The sequence below is a fragment of the Phacochoerus africanus genome, chromosome X, assembly GCF_016906955.1.
Source record: "Phacochoerus africanus isolate WHEZ1 chromosome X, ROS_Pafr_v1, whole genome shotgun sequence".
Taxonomy (NCBI): domain Eukaryota; kingdom Metazoa; phylum Chordata; class Mammalia; order Artiodactyla; family Suidae; genus Phacochoerus; species Phacochoerus africanus.
Genome location: NC_062560.1, coordinates 95568101 through 95580402, shown reverse-complemented (window position 1 = coordinate 95580402; position 12302 = coordinate 95568101). Strand labels below are relative to the sequence as shown.

At 43.1% G+C, this 12302-nt stretch overlaps 1 protein-coding gene across 3 annotated transcripts in view; it reads left to right on the top strand.

Moving 5' to 3' along the window:
* Window positions 1–231: 231 nt before the first annotated feature.
* The window catches only part of DCX (doublecortin), a 120175-nt gene continuing 108104 nt past the window's right edge, over window positions 232–12302 (top strand). Inside the window, exons 1-3 of one of the 3 annotated variants that reach the window (XM_047765018.1) lie at window positions 232–262; window positions 2204–2589; window positions 11431–11771. In XM_047765018.1, the coding sequence (XP_047620974.1) occupies window positions 2226–2589; window positions 11431–11771 (705 nt within the window). In that variant the 5' untranslated portion in view covers window positions 232–262; window positions 2204–2225. Of the gene's footprint in view, window positions 263–1691; window positions 1882–2203; window positions 2590–11430; window positions 11772–12302 lie in introns of those variants that run through there. The other 2 variants (XM_047765017.1, XM_047765016.1) reach the window with 2 other exon arrangements.

Below are 12302 nucleotides of genomic sequence, written 5' to 3'. Positions count from 1 at the left end.
TGCAATTTCCTGTTGGTTATAAATGAAACCTTTCTAGCTATTAATGCAGCCTGTGAATTGAAAGAAAAGCATGTAATTAATCAAAGGAGGTTGGGGGGATTCACTAAGCCTGAGTTATAGGGGAGAAGCTGGACAAGGCACTAGGACCTAGAAGGCATCTATCCACCCTGGCAGGAATTTCTTGCTTGGAGCTCAGACAACAAAGGCATAGAGAGATTGGTTTTCTTTCTCTCAGCATCTCCACCCAACCAGCAGAAAACCGGTGAGTGGGGCTTTCGAGTGATTTTCAGGCAGAATGTAACAGATGTCAAACTGGAAAGCACAAGGCAAAGCACTCTCTCTCCTTCTCTCTGTGTGTTCTCTCTCCCTCTCTCTCTCTCTCCCCACCCCCCAACCCTTTTTCCCCCCTTATTCTATCGGAGTTTTTCCCTAAGCCTCTACCTGGGATTTTGCTTTGGAAAAGTGAGTTTGATGTTCCTTTGTTTTCACTGTGATGTCGATTTAGAATAATACAACCCCAGATTCTAAAGCAGAGCCCAGCGTTGCTCGCTCGTCCGGGGAAATGCTTGCTACTTGTCTTGAGGAGGTGGGGTCTTTTACGCTGCAGGTTGTCTGACAGAGACAATGCTGAGCTCAGCACAGGTCATGGTGACATTGGAAGATTAGAGGGACCGATCCTGGTAAATCTACTAGGCACCAGTCCTCCTTTATCTCCTGTCCTCCTGGTCCCTTGCAAATATCTCAATGTGGCAGTGTGTAGCAGCTGAGCCCTGCTTGCTTTGTGAGTCCTTTTATCCCCATCTGTGTGATGCATGTTAATAGTTTGTTTCCGAGGCTGTCACTACCTTCGCTAGCCTTTGGGGCTTCTGTTGTATTTGGTTTCATACTGTGATCTATCTATCTACCTTTCTTTCTTTCTCTTTCTTTCTTTCTTTCTTTCTTTCTTTCTTTCTTTCTTTCTTTCTTTCTTTCTTTCTTTCTTTCTTTCTTTCTTTCTTTCTTTCTTTTCTTCCTTTCCTTTCCTTTCCTTTCCTCCTTCCTTCCTTCCTTCCTTCCTTCCTTCCTTCCTTCCTTCCTTCCTTCCTTCCTTCCTTCTTTCTTTCTTTCTGCAAAAGGGGGGAAATCAAATCTGATAGACAACCATCTTTTGCCTCAGTAACACACCTGGGGAATAGACAAATTTGGGGTGAATTTCCTGCTGTGAGGGCAAAATGACCCTTCATTCAGGATATAAACCCAGAACAATGAAAGGTGTGCTTGCTTCTAAAGGTCCCATATGCTGTCCAGGGACTCATTTGGGAATCTTTCAACAATTAAATTATTCCATTAAGAGGTGGGGCTGCATCATTGTAGAGGTGGCGGGGGAGGGGGGGGAGGTAGACCGCCTAGGAAAAGGTGGGGGAGGGAGATTTTGTGGCTAAATGGTACCAGGGGTGAAGCAGAACTAATAATTTGCTAAATAACTGATTTTTCTAATCCTTTTTTTCCAGCTTATTTCTTATGAATGTTGGATAGCTGCACCAGCTTGGTGGGGAAAGGGTTGATGAATAGCACAAAGACTCTGGCTATTCCCTAGAGGCTGTCCCTTTAAAAGAGAATCCCAGTTTATTCTGGGGGGAGGGGATGCACACATTAGAGCAGGAGAGAGGGTTTGGATTAAAATTAAAACATTCCCCTTCCTAGTCATTTTACTGAGGTGCAAAGATTGCTTCCCCAGCCAGAGATGCTAACCTTGGCTAGGTCCTTCTGTTCTCTTCAAGGAGAATTTTGTCAGGCTATGGATTCATTTACAACTGTTAGTCATGTGGGCATGTGTGAAGAAACAGATGCCAGTTTTAATGTATTTAGCCCGAAGTTACAATTTGATAGGAGCCACTGTCAGTAGGATTTTAAGCTATTTCAAAATCCCTCCCTCGCCTCTGTTTGGAACAGCGCCCAAAGTGCCTCCCTCCCTATTGCTCACCCCAACCCCCCAGCCACCAGCACCCCCAGCCCCTCCTTCTTCTCTATTAAGATCAATATTCCTGCAGGTCAGGGGCAAGCAGCAGATGGGTCACGGGCTTTTTTCAACCAGTTCTTTTCACAAGCAGCAGATTGCAGATCTGGATCTGGCTAATATTTGAATTCTTTCTCCCTCCCCCCTCCACTCCTCACCCCTTTTTCTTTGCTTTTTTCCATCCCCACCCTTTTCTCCAACACTCAGGTCTCTGAGGTTCCACCAAAATATGGAACTTGATTTTGGACATTTTGACGAAAGAGATAAGACATCCAGGAACATGCGAGGCTCACGGATGAATGGGCTGCCCAGCCCCACTCACAGCGCCCATTGTAGCTTCTACCGAACCCGAACCTTGCAGGCACTGAGCAACGAGAAGAAAGCCAAGAAGGTACGTTTCTACCGCAATGGGGACCGCTACTTCAAGGGCATTGTGTACGCTGTGTCCTCTGACCGTTTTCGCAGCTTCGATGCCTTGCTGGCTGACCTGACACGATCTCTGTCCGACAACATCAACCTGCCTCAGGGAGTGCGTTACATTTACACCATTGATGGATCCAGGAAAATCGGAAGCATGGATGAACTGGAGGAAGGTAATTCAAGGAGTGGGTGGTGGCCCTTGGTGGGAGGTGGCATCATTAGTTACGGTTGCATTTATTTTATTCAAAGAAATGGGGAAATATATTTGTTAAACCATGAGGCTGATGCTGAGACTTCTGAATCATTAGCCATTACCCTTCGTGGTCTTTAGTCTCCGCTGGGGTTGAAGCGTGGCTGGTGATGAGAATGCTTTGTGTTTATCTCCCAGGGTATACAAAGGAAAATCTGAATTGCGCCTTTACTCTTGATTTTATTCATAATTCATGCTAAATAGCACTATAGAGGCAGACCATGAAATCATTAGAGATCTAAAATGAGGAAGGAAGTTTGGTTCAGTTAACAGAGAGAAAATATTATACCCTAATATCTTTTGAACTGCTGAGAGACTATTTGTGAATTGCCACTCATGGAAATATGCACCCTAAAAGCAGGACTTCCTGGACGTATTCACAAAGGATTATACTTTTAGGTAAGTGGTCACTGCTCAGCTGTTGCTTCTAAAAAGCCCACTTCAGGGTGTGTCCCTAAAGCTGAGGTCATTGAGAGAAATACCAAAGAAAGCTGTAGGTATGTCTGGTATTTTAATAAAGACTCTTCCTATTAGAATAGAAACTGACTCACTGTACCTACATCTGTTTAAATCCTTTCTAGATTTTGGTTTTGCAATTGAATTTTATGACAAGAGTGCTGAAAATCCTGACAACCTGTGCACCCAACTCGAAAATAGGGAACATCCCAGCTGTTAACAAAACTTACTCAGCCATGGAGTCTTTTTTGTGGTCATTTAGAAAATAGATCTTGGAAATTTAATGTTAATGTCTTAATATTTTGCTTTATCAAATCAAGTATATTGAGGATGCCTCCCTACCCCACTTTTAAATTGGTAGAACCTATGTGATCCGTTTAACCTGACAATGCTTTAAAGGACAGCCCTGAGGAGTGGTGATAATGAAAATGTTCTCCCCCAGACCTCTTCCCATTCCCCAGATGTCCCTCCTCGTTCTTTCCATTCCTTGAGCAAAGGTGAGTTTAGAGCAGGCAGATCTCTAGGGAAACCAAATTCTGAAACACCCGGCAAGGAAGGAGGAACAGCACATTCAATGACTTGGTGTGGGAGTGCCCCGCCTCTGCATCACTGCTTCTAGGTTTCTTGTGTTCCTAGACAAAGGAGCATGAGGGCTTCCCTTGTACAAGACCATGTTCTCCCAAGTAGCTGCCGTTTCTCAAGTCAGGTCAAAGGATCTGGGGCCAGTTGCTAATAAGAGACAGCATCCATATGGCTATTGGATCTGGGTCTCAGGGTTCAAGTCTGAGGCTTTTTCTCCAAGCTGACCTTGAAAAACAGTGCTGAGGAGACTTAGATTATTTGATCATGTGCTGGATGGCCAGGCAGAGGTTAATCCCAGGCTTCTTCTGAACATTTAAGGATTGGCCATACTGGCGAATATTTTAAAATAAAGGAGAGTCAGGGCAAACTTAAAGGACTTGAAGCTGGGTAGAGGGAGCTGTCCAACAGAGTAATCGTTAGGGTGTGTGTCATTTGTCACTGTAAAAGCCATATCTCCGTCAAATTTGAGGGGTTTCTCAGTAATAATTTTCACAAACAAAGCACCCTGAATCACCCAATATGTCCTCATTTCCACTAGCTGTGATCTTTCAAAGACCATGAGAGATGCTTGGGCAAAATTCTGAATCAAGTGACATTGTATTTGGAGCAAGGATTAGCATGTTCTTGTGTCTGATATAAGAGCGGTATCATGCACAGATCCCCCCAGCCAATCCATTTTGTAACATGTCTTGTTCAAGGACAAGCCCTTGATATGGATTTTTTTCACCCTGGATGTGTGTGTGTGTGTGTGTGTGTGTGTGTGTGTGTGTGTGTGTGTCCTGTGTTAATCTTAGTTCAGTATAGGTAACAAATACAATTTTGAAGACTGCAACTTTCTTTCTTCTTGATCCTTTTGAGTCCTGCTAGATTGGACTTCTCTCATCTACCACTCCTGGGTGCAATAGTAAGTACTTCCTGGTGAATTTCTGGACCTTGCAGAGTGTGAATAAGGCTCAGTTGCATTTATTCATATGTCATCCACAACCAGAAACTGCAGTGACCCTCAATACCCTCTCAGTCCAGAGCACTGCCCGTTGTTCAGTCAAGGAAATCCTAGGATATCTCTCAAATAACACCGAGAAATGTGATCAGTTTTTCCACTACCAGAGAGCCAGCTGGGAAAAGGCACAGATATGAAGAGGATAAAGAAAAAGGGTCTTTTTCTCTCCTATTTTTGTCCCTTGCAACCACTCATGTAGGAATGGAGGACAGAAGTCCCTTACTTTGTTAACATTTGAAAGAGGTTGAATGAAAGATTAAAAAAAATAATAATTCAAACATGTTGCTTCCCAAGAGACTTCCAACTGAAAAAGTTTGGAAAGATCCCTGGGTGAAGAGTCAAAGGCATTGGGTTCTTGTCTTAAAGTCAGAAGATTATAATAGGAAAAGAAGTCTTTGGAATCAGATTTGGTTCAAATCCAAGATCTGCCACCTGCTAGTTTGTGTGAACTTGGGGAAAACCATTTAGACTCCCTGAGCCTCAGTTGTTCATCTGTAGAGTGGGAATAACTGCTCTGAGGATTAAATAAAACAATGGATATGACATGTTTAGTATTCTGCCTGGCACATAGAATAGCACTCAGTAAAGGGTAGCTGTTACTATTTGAGCCATCCCAGTTTATAGCCGGCTTAGCTACATGGCTATAGGTTTGTCTTTATCGTCATTGTGACTAATTGTTTCTCTTTTTAAAATAACTTTAAAAAAACTTTATTAGGGTATAACCTGCGTACTGTAAAGTTCACCAACTTAAGTGCAAAATTCAATGATTTTTAGAGAATTTACCAAGTAGTGAAACCATTATTATAAACTAATTTTATAATATTTTCATCACTCCCAGTAGAAACTCTGTACCAAATAGCTGTCACTACCCATTTCCCCCATTCTATCCAGTCTTAGACAACAACTTATCTACTTTATGTCTCTACAGATTTGCCTATTCTGGACATTTTATAGAAATCGAATCACACACTGTGTTGTCTTTTGTGACTGGCCAAACTTAGGAAATGTTTTCAAGATTTGTCCATGATATCCCAAGTATCAGCACTTCATTCCTTTTTTTGAAGAATAATATTTCATTGTATAGATCACATCTGTGTATCTATTGTAATATTATTATCTGTAAAATGAGGCTAGTAACACCTGCCTTCTTTATCTATTAGAGTGATTGTGAGGATAAAATTAGATAATAGATATGGAAACACATCAATGAGGTAAAACTATAGCTACAGAGGACTATTATTGTTCATGATGTAATAAGGATGATGCTCATGAGAGGTTGGAATAGCCAGTGGCTCCCAAACCTGGCTGCCTTTCAGAATCTTTTAGAGCTTTAGAAAGATATTGGTTCCTGAGCCACACCCCAAATTTGCTGAATCAGAATCTTCAAAGCTAGGGCTCTAGAATCTGTTTTTACAGACTTCCCCAGGTGAGTCTTATGAGCATTTGAAGTTGGGAAGTACTAGATTAAGTGATCCTGATGGACCCCATTCAGTTAACTGTAGTGGTAGGAATTCCTAGGAATAGAGAAATCTTTGTTTTGTTTTGTTTCTTTTTAGTTTGTAGATCTTGAATGAATAATGGGGCTTAGAAATACTATGTTTCCGATATGAGTATTGCTACTCTGCTTTCAAATGGCTACATTATTCAATAGTTAGCCTAAAATAAAATGAAATAGCAATTGGCTAGAAATCACTCTGGCCTTGCGACACTCCTTTGTCTAATGTCTCTAGTCTACTCTCTACTGCTAGATGCTGAAAACAGCAAGGGGACCATTTTGGGTCAAAGTCAGGTTGTTGATGTCAGCTTTCCCACAGCTCCCCGGGTATACAGACGGTTTTCATGAAGCCATACGAAATGTGGCCATAAATGTATTAGCTGTCTTCCCAGTGGGTCAGTGATTGAAATCCACCAGTGATTTCTCTTTTTGTCTTGTTTAGTCCTTCATTGTAGAATTGTTCCTTCCCTTCACATCCTAATTCTTTCCCCGCTTCCTTGTATGTAAGTACCCCAATCACTCTTAGGGATATCATTTTGAGTATTATTATTTATGTACACCACGGGACAGAACATTTACAATTGGGACCCTCTCATTGGAAAATCTGAGCTGTGTGATGGCACTAGCTATGATCAACTTTATTTGCCATAGCTCATTTGCTCCAATGAGACGAAACCGCCTTCTCACGAATTTATCCTCTAACTACTAAAGCAAGCACATAGTCAAGGAGGAGGATTTTAAGATACCTGAGAGAGTGCTACATCACCAATAGATCTGATAATACAACAAAGTACCATTTAATATTTTCTTTCTTGAGTGAGGAAGCCCGGGAAAAGGAGCAAGCCCAGTCAGAAATGCTTTTGCACTGAGAAACTATAAACATGTTGAATGTTTTTGAAAATGGAGCCCTCCTGAAAGGGAAGTGAGGTAGACATTAGATCATCTTGAGCCCACAGCTTGTTCCCTTCCTGCCTTTTCAGCTGGCCTTCCATGATTTCATTTCCTTACCCCCTTGCCCTGAAGCACATTGTCGATTCCAGCAAATTGTCACCTTGCTTGGCTCTGAAGCCAGCTTTCCTTCTAGGCTTCCAATGAGTGGGAAATGGCCCCTGGAAGCTGTGGCAGGATGGGAACCCATCTGTGTAAAGGTGCAACGCACTTCACGTGGCTCCAAGTGCCAAGCAGCTGGACGTGCAGGAAGCACTGAGCTCTGGCAGCACATGTTGCAGACGCTTGCAACATCAGAATAAGGAAACCTTGGTCTAGAGAAGCAGCACATCTGAGGTCGGCTTCCACGGGCTCGTACTTGTCCACAGTAGTACAAGTGGAGAGTTCTCCATAGTGGGCGCCTATTTCTTTAACATGTAGTTACCATAACAACTTTATCTACTATAGCCTGTTTGGAATTGAAAAGGAAGAACATTCCTTCCTATAGACCTTTAGGCTTGAAGGGACTTAGCTGTCACCTAGTGCAATACCTTCCGTTTCTAGACAGAAAAGCCGAGGCTCAGAGATGAAATGATTTGCCTGAGGTCACGTAGCTCATAAATGCCTGGTTGGGATTTGAATCCAGGTCTGACTCCCCAAGTGTAGCTCACACCCACCATAAATATCCTGCCTGTTGGTGGAGGTTGCAGATGGGAGGCTCTGTACTGTAGGGGCAGAGGGCATATGGAAAATCTCTGTACCTCCCCCTTAGTTTTGCTGTGAACCTAGAACTGCTTTAAAAAAAAAAAAAAATTTGTCTTGGAGTTCCCATCATGGCTCAGTGGTTAACGAATCCGACTAGGAACCATGAGGTTGTGGGTTCGATCCCTGGCCTTGCTCAGTGGGTTAGGGATCCGGCATTGCCGTGAGCTGTGGTGTAGGTCGCAGACACAGCTCGGATCCTGCGTTGCTGTGGCTCTGGTGTAGGCTGGTGGCTACAGCCTGGATTAGACCCCTAGCCTGGGAACCTCCATATGCTGCAGGTATGGCCCTAGAAAAGGCAAAAAAAAAGACAAAAAAAATTATCTTAAAAAAATATCCTGCCCTCAGTGTGCATCAGCAGCCACAGCATGTGGCTTTGCTAGGTGTTAGCTATAAAGCTACTACATTTGACATTTGAAGCAACTGGACGCTTCTTCTCAACTAACAGGAAACACTCATTTTGAAGCAGTATGTCCCGGGCAGCTCTCATATTATATAATAATTATAGCTCAGTTCCAAGATGGCTGTCCTTGCTTCTTTTTTCTTTTTTTCTTTCTTTTTTTTTTTGTCTTTTGTCTTTTTGTTGTTGTTGTTGTTGCTATTTCTTGGGCCGCTCCCGCGGCATATGGAGGTTCCCAGGCTAGGGGTCCAATCGGAGCTGTAGCCACCGGCCTACACCAGAGCCACAGCAACGCGGGATCCGAGCCGCGTCTGCAACCTACACCACAGCCCACGGCAACGCCGGATCCTTAACCCACTGAGCAAGGGCAGGGACCGAACCCGCAACCTCATGGTTCCTAGTCGGATTCGTTAACCACTGCGCCACGACCGGAACTCCGCTTCTTTTTTCTTTTCTTTTCCTCAGCTTCTCCTCCTCCTTTTTCATCTCCTTTCTCTCAACACTTTCTTCCTCATTTCCCTCTTTGCTCGTTACTTCTGGTTCTCTGTCTGTTCCTCCAGATTAGGGCCTTAACAATAACAATATCTACATATATCAAGTGTTTACTATGAGCCAGGCTCTGGACTCAGCCCCGTATATCATATATCACCTGCTTGGAGCCTCACAACAACCTTGTAAGGTAGCTATCGTGATCATCATTCCCACTTTGCAGACAAATAACTGAAGCCCAGGGAAGTTTGCCCCAGGGCATACAACGAGGAAATATTGGGGAACCCCATTCTGACTGACATCACCTCAGCTGCTCTTTTTCCATTACTCCATGTTGGGGCCAAAAAGGAAAGAGAGTGGAGAGACTAAAATGTACTGTTGGAAAGTGTTCAACATAGATTTGGCTGAGAGCTGGGCCTTCTGAAAAGTTCTTGGGTGCCATATGATACCATAGCCGTCTGCCATCATGTTCATTTTCATGAGGTGTTTAATCATACTCATAGTTCAGAGGCTTAAGAGGTTTAAGAGATGGGAGCAAAGAAAAAAGTCCGGAGTCCTAATAGGGCGACACAGCTGACTCTCCTGAGGAGACTGTAGATGAGTGAAATCATAAATATATAGCCTCATACATTTGCACACCACCAGTTGTCTGACAGAGTTTTAAAGTACATGACAAGTGATGGAAAACATCTGACTCAAAGGCAGTGACCTCCTGGAAGGTGCCCTTGCATCTGGTAGAGTGCTAAGGCAAGAGGCCTTTTCTAGGGTTTGAGGAATATTGACTGTGCATACATGGGGGAATTGAAAGGACCCTTTCACCCTTTAAGTCACAAATTAAAGACCACACCCTCTAATCACTTGGGTTGGATTGGATTAGCCAGCGGGAACCGGAGAAATGAGGGTTTCTTTTGACCGAGGTCTTAGAGCGCCCCATCCTGGCTGTGCGTGTGTGTGTGTGTGTGTGTGTGTGTGTGTGTGCAAGAGGGTGCCTGTGCTCACCTACAAATCATCCCTTGGGCCTCTTGTCAAGACACAACACTAGCAGCTTCCAGAACAGTGTTGGAAGCCACTTTGCATACCTTGTATAACCACTTACCTTCCCCCGCCACACATATAAATGCCCTCAAAGGTGCCCTAGAGAATCCTACTGAATCTTCTCTCAGTGCTAACAGAGAAATTTATTAATTAACATGACTTAAAGGATTTGGTGCTACAGCCAAGCAATCAATATTTGCAGAGGGAGTGAATTATCAGCCAAGCGCCCCTGAATGTCTCTGCGCCGTTGTCCTGCTGAGACCAAAGGAAGTAGAGCCATCAGATTATAATTGTGTCTAATGCTTTCTTTGCACTGGCTAGGGTTGATTTATTTATTTATTTAGCATTATTACTGATGAGTTAAGCCTGATTAAATCACTCTGGTTTTCTGCAGCTTGACCTCTGGATGAACTTTGTATACCTTGAGGCTAATGTGTTTTCCTCAACAAATTCAACCTTCTCCAATAGTCTCTCCCCCAGACTGAGCCTACCTCTCTTTCTCTTTTCTCCAGCTTCTAGTCCCAGGTGTCTAATCCCCTCCTTTTGCCCCTGGCCCCTGTGTTTCTTCCTTCCGCTGTATTAGTCATTTCCTCTAGCCCATAGTAAATGTGAAAATTACACTAGATCCCTCCAATCCATAAATCAGACTGTATGATGTATTCTCACATCTCCACCTCATTACTTGTGGCAGCCAAGGGTGAGCACTGGTGAAGACGGCCCTGAATACACAGAGCTAGTGTGTAGCATTCAAGAAAATGGAAAGGTGAGGGGTGGGTGGTGGAAATAGGGGAGAGCATGTCTCAAGCAAGAGCTAGACTTGCAAACCCGGGGAATTGTGTGTGTGTGCGCGTATGTGTGTTTGTGTGTGTATACAGCTTGTTATTTAGACAGTTTTTCCACCTGGGTATGGGGGTGAGCAGTAGAAGACAAAATTATATACACATACGTGTATTCACCCCTCCACACACGGGCACACACACACACACACACACACACACACACACACACACACTTCACATTTCAGTATTCCACTGCTTAGCCATATACTCTGTGCAAAGTACAATCTGCCTTCTTGGCAAGTATATACTATATGCCCAATAGGCAAGGTTACTTTGGTCACTTTAACTTGGGATTAAAATATGTTCATTTTGAAAATTTGCCTCAGTTCATAATATAACGATGGAATGGGGCTATGAATCCAGAAATAGGATGGAAATATTAAGAAATAGAGGCATGTTAAAAATACTCCCAGTAATGCTCCTAGACACAAACACACATCCTAAAAATTAATATAAACATTTCAATTCCAATAAAACCATATCAAGGTTGAGAACCTCACTTGTTAGATTATGATTAGGTATGTTCATTGTCCATGGGAACCTTAGCTTTGTAGGATTTTTCAACTAAGAACGCCATCATGATGAAGACTATTTTGCTGATTACTTGCCCTTGAATTGAATGAGCCAAGTTGTTAGAGAGCCTAATTAGGAATGCACTTGAAGTTAGCCATTATTACCATTTCTCCAAAAGTCCTACTCCAAGGTCAGTGTGTATTCGTCTGGTTAGAAGAGCCCATATACTTGCTATTAAACTAATCATCTCTTATTTCTTCCCTTAGGGGAAAGCTATGTTTGCTCCTCAGACAACTTCTTTAAAAAGGTGGAGTACACCAAGAATGTCAATCCCAACTGGTCTGTCAATGTGAAGACATCTGCCAATATGAAAGCTCCTCAGTCCCTGGCTAGCAGCAACAGTGCCCAGGCCAGAGAGAACAAGGACTTTGTGCGCCCCAAGCTGGTGACCATCATCCGCAGTGGGGTGAAGCCTCGGAAGGCTGTGCGTGTGCTTCTGAATAAGAAGACGGCCCACTCTTTTGAGCAAGTCCTTACTGATATCACTGAAGCCATCAAACTAGAGACCGGGGTTGTCAAAAAACTGTACACTCTGGATGGAAAACAGGTGGGTGCTTTTTTCCCAAATTACTTTTCTCATTTGTTCTCAATCCTTGGATGACCATCAGAAATGACCTCAGGCATCATTTCTGGTTGGGAGACTTTTCCTCCACTTCTCATCATCCCTTCCTGATATATTATGTCTTACTTGAAAGAAGGGGCTTTTCAGCAAAGTAATGGACCAGGAATCTGAGGCTTTGAAATTCAATTTGCTTCTGACTTACTAAGGACAATGGTCATTTATTAACTTCCTTATCTGCTAAGAAAAGATGTGTTAGAACTTAGATCCTATACATTCTTTTGAATGTGAATTTAGCTATTGCATGATGCAACCTTGGTTGTTCAATGTATGTGACTGGAAATGAGATTTGCCCCCTCATTTCTTCTTAGATACTCTCACAGTGGTATGCAGCATCCATTCTGGTGAAAAGAGGTTGAAGTGACCCTCATCTTCTATGAAAGGAGTCATAGATGGGGGGAGCACTGAGGTTTCTGGTTCATTCTCTTTGCCTCACCCTAGACCACATTTTTTTTCTCT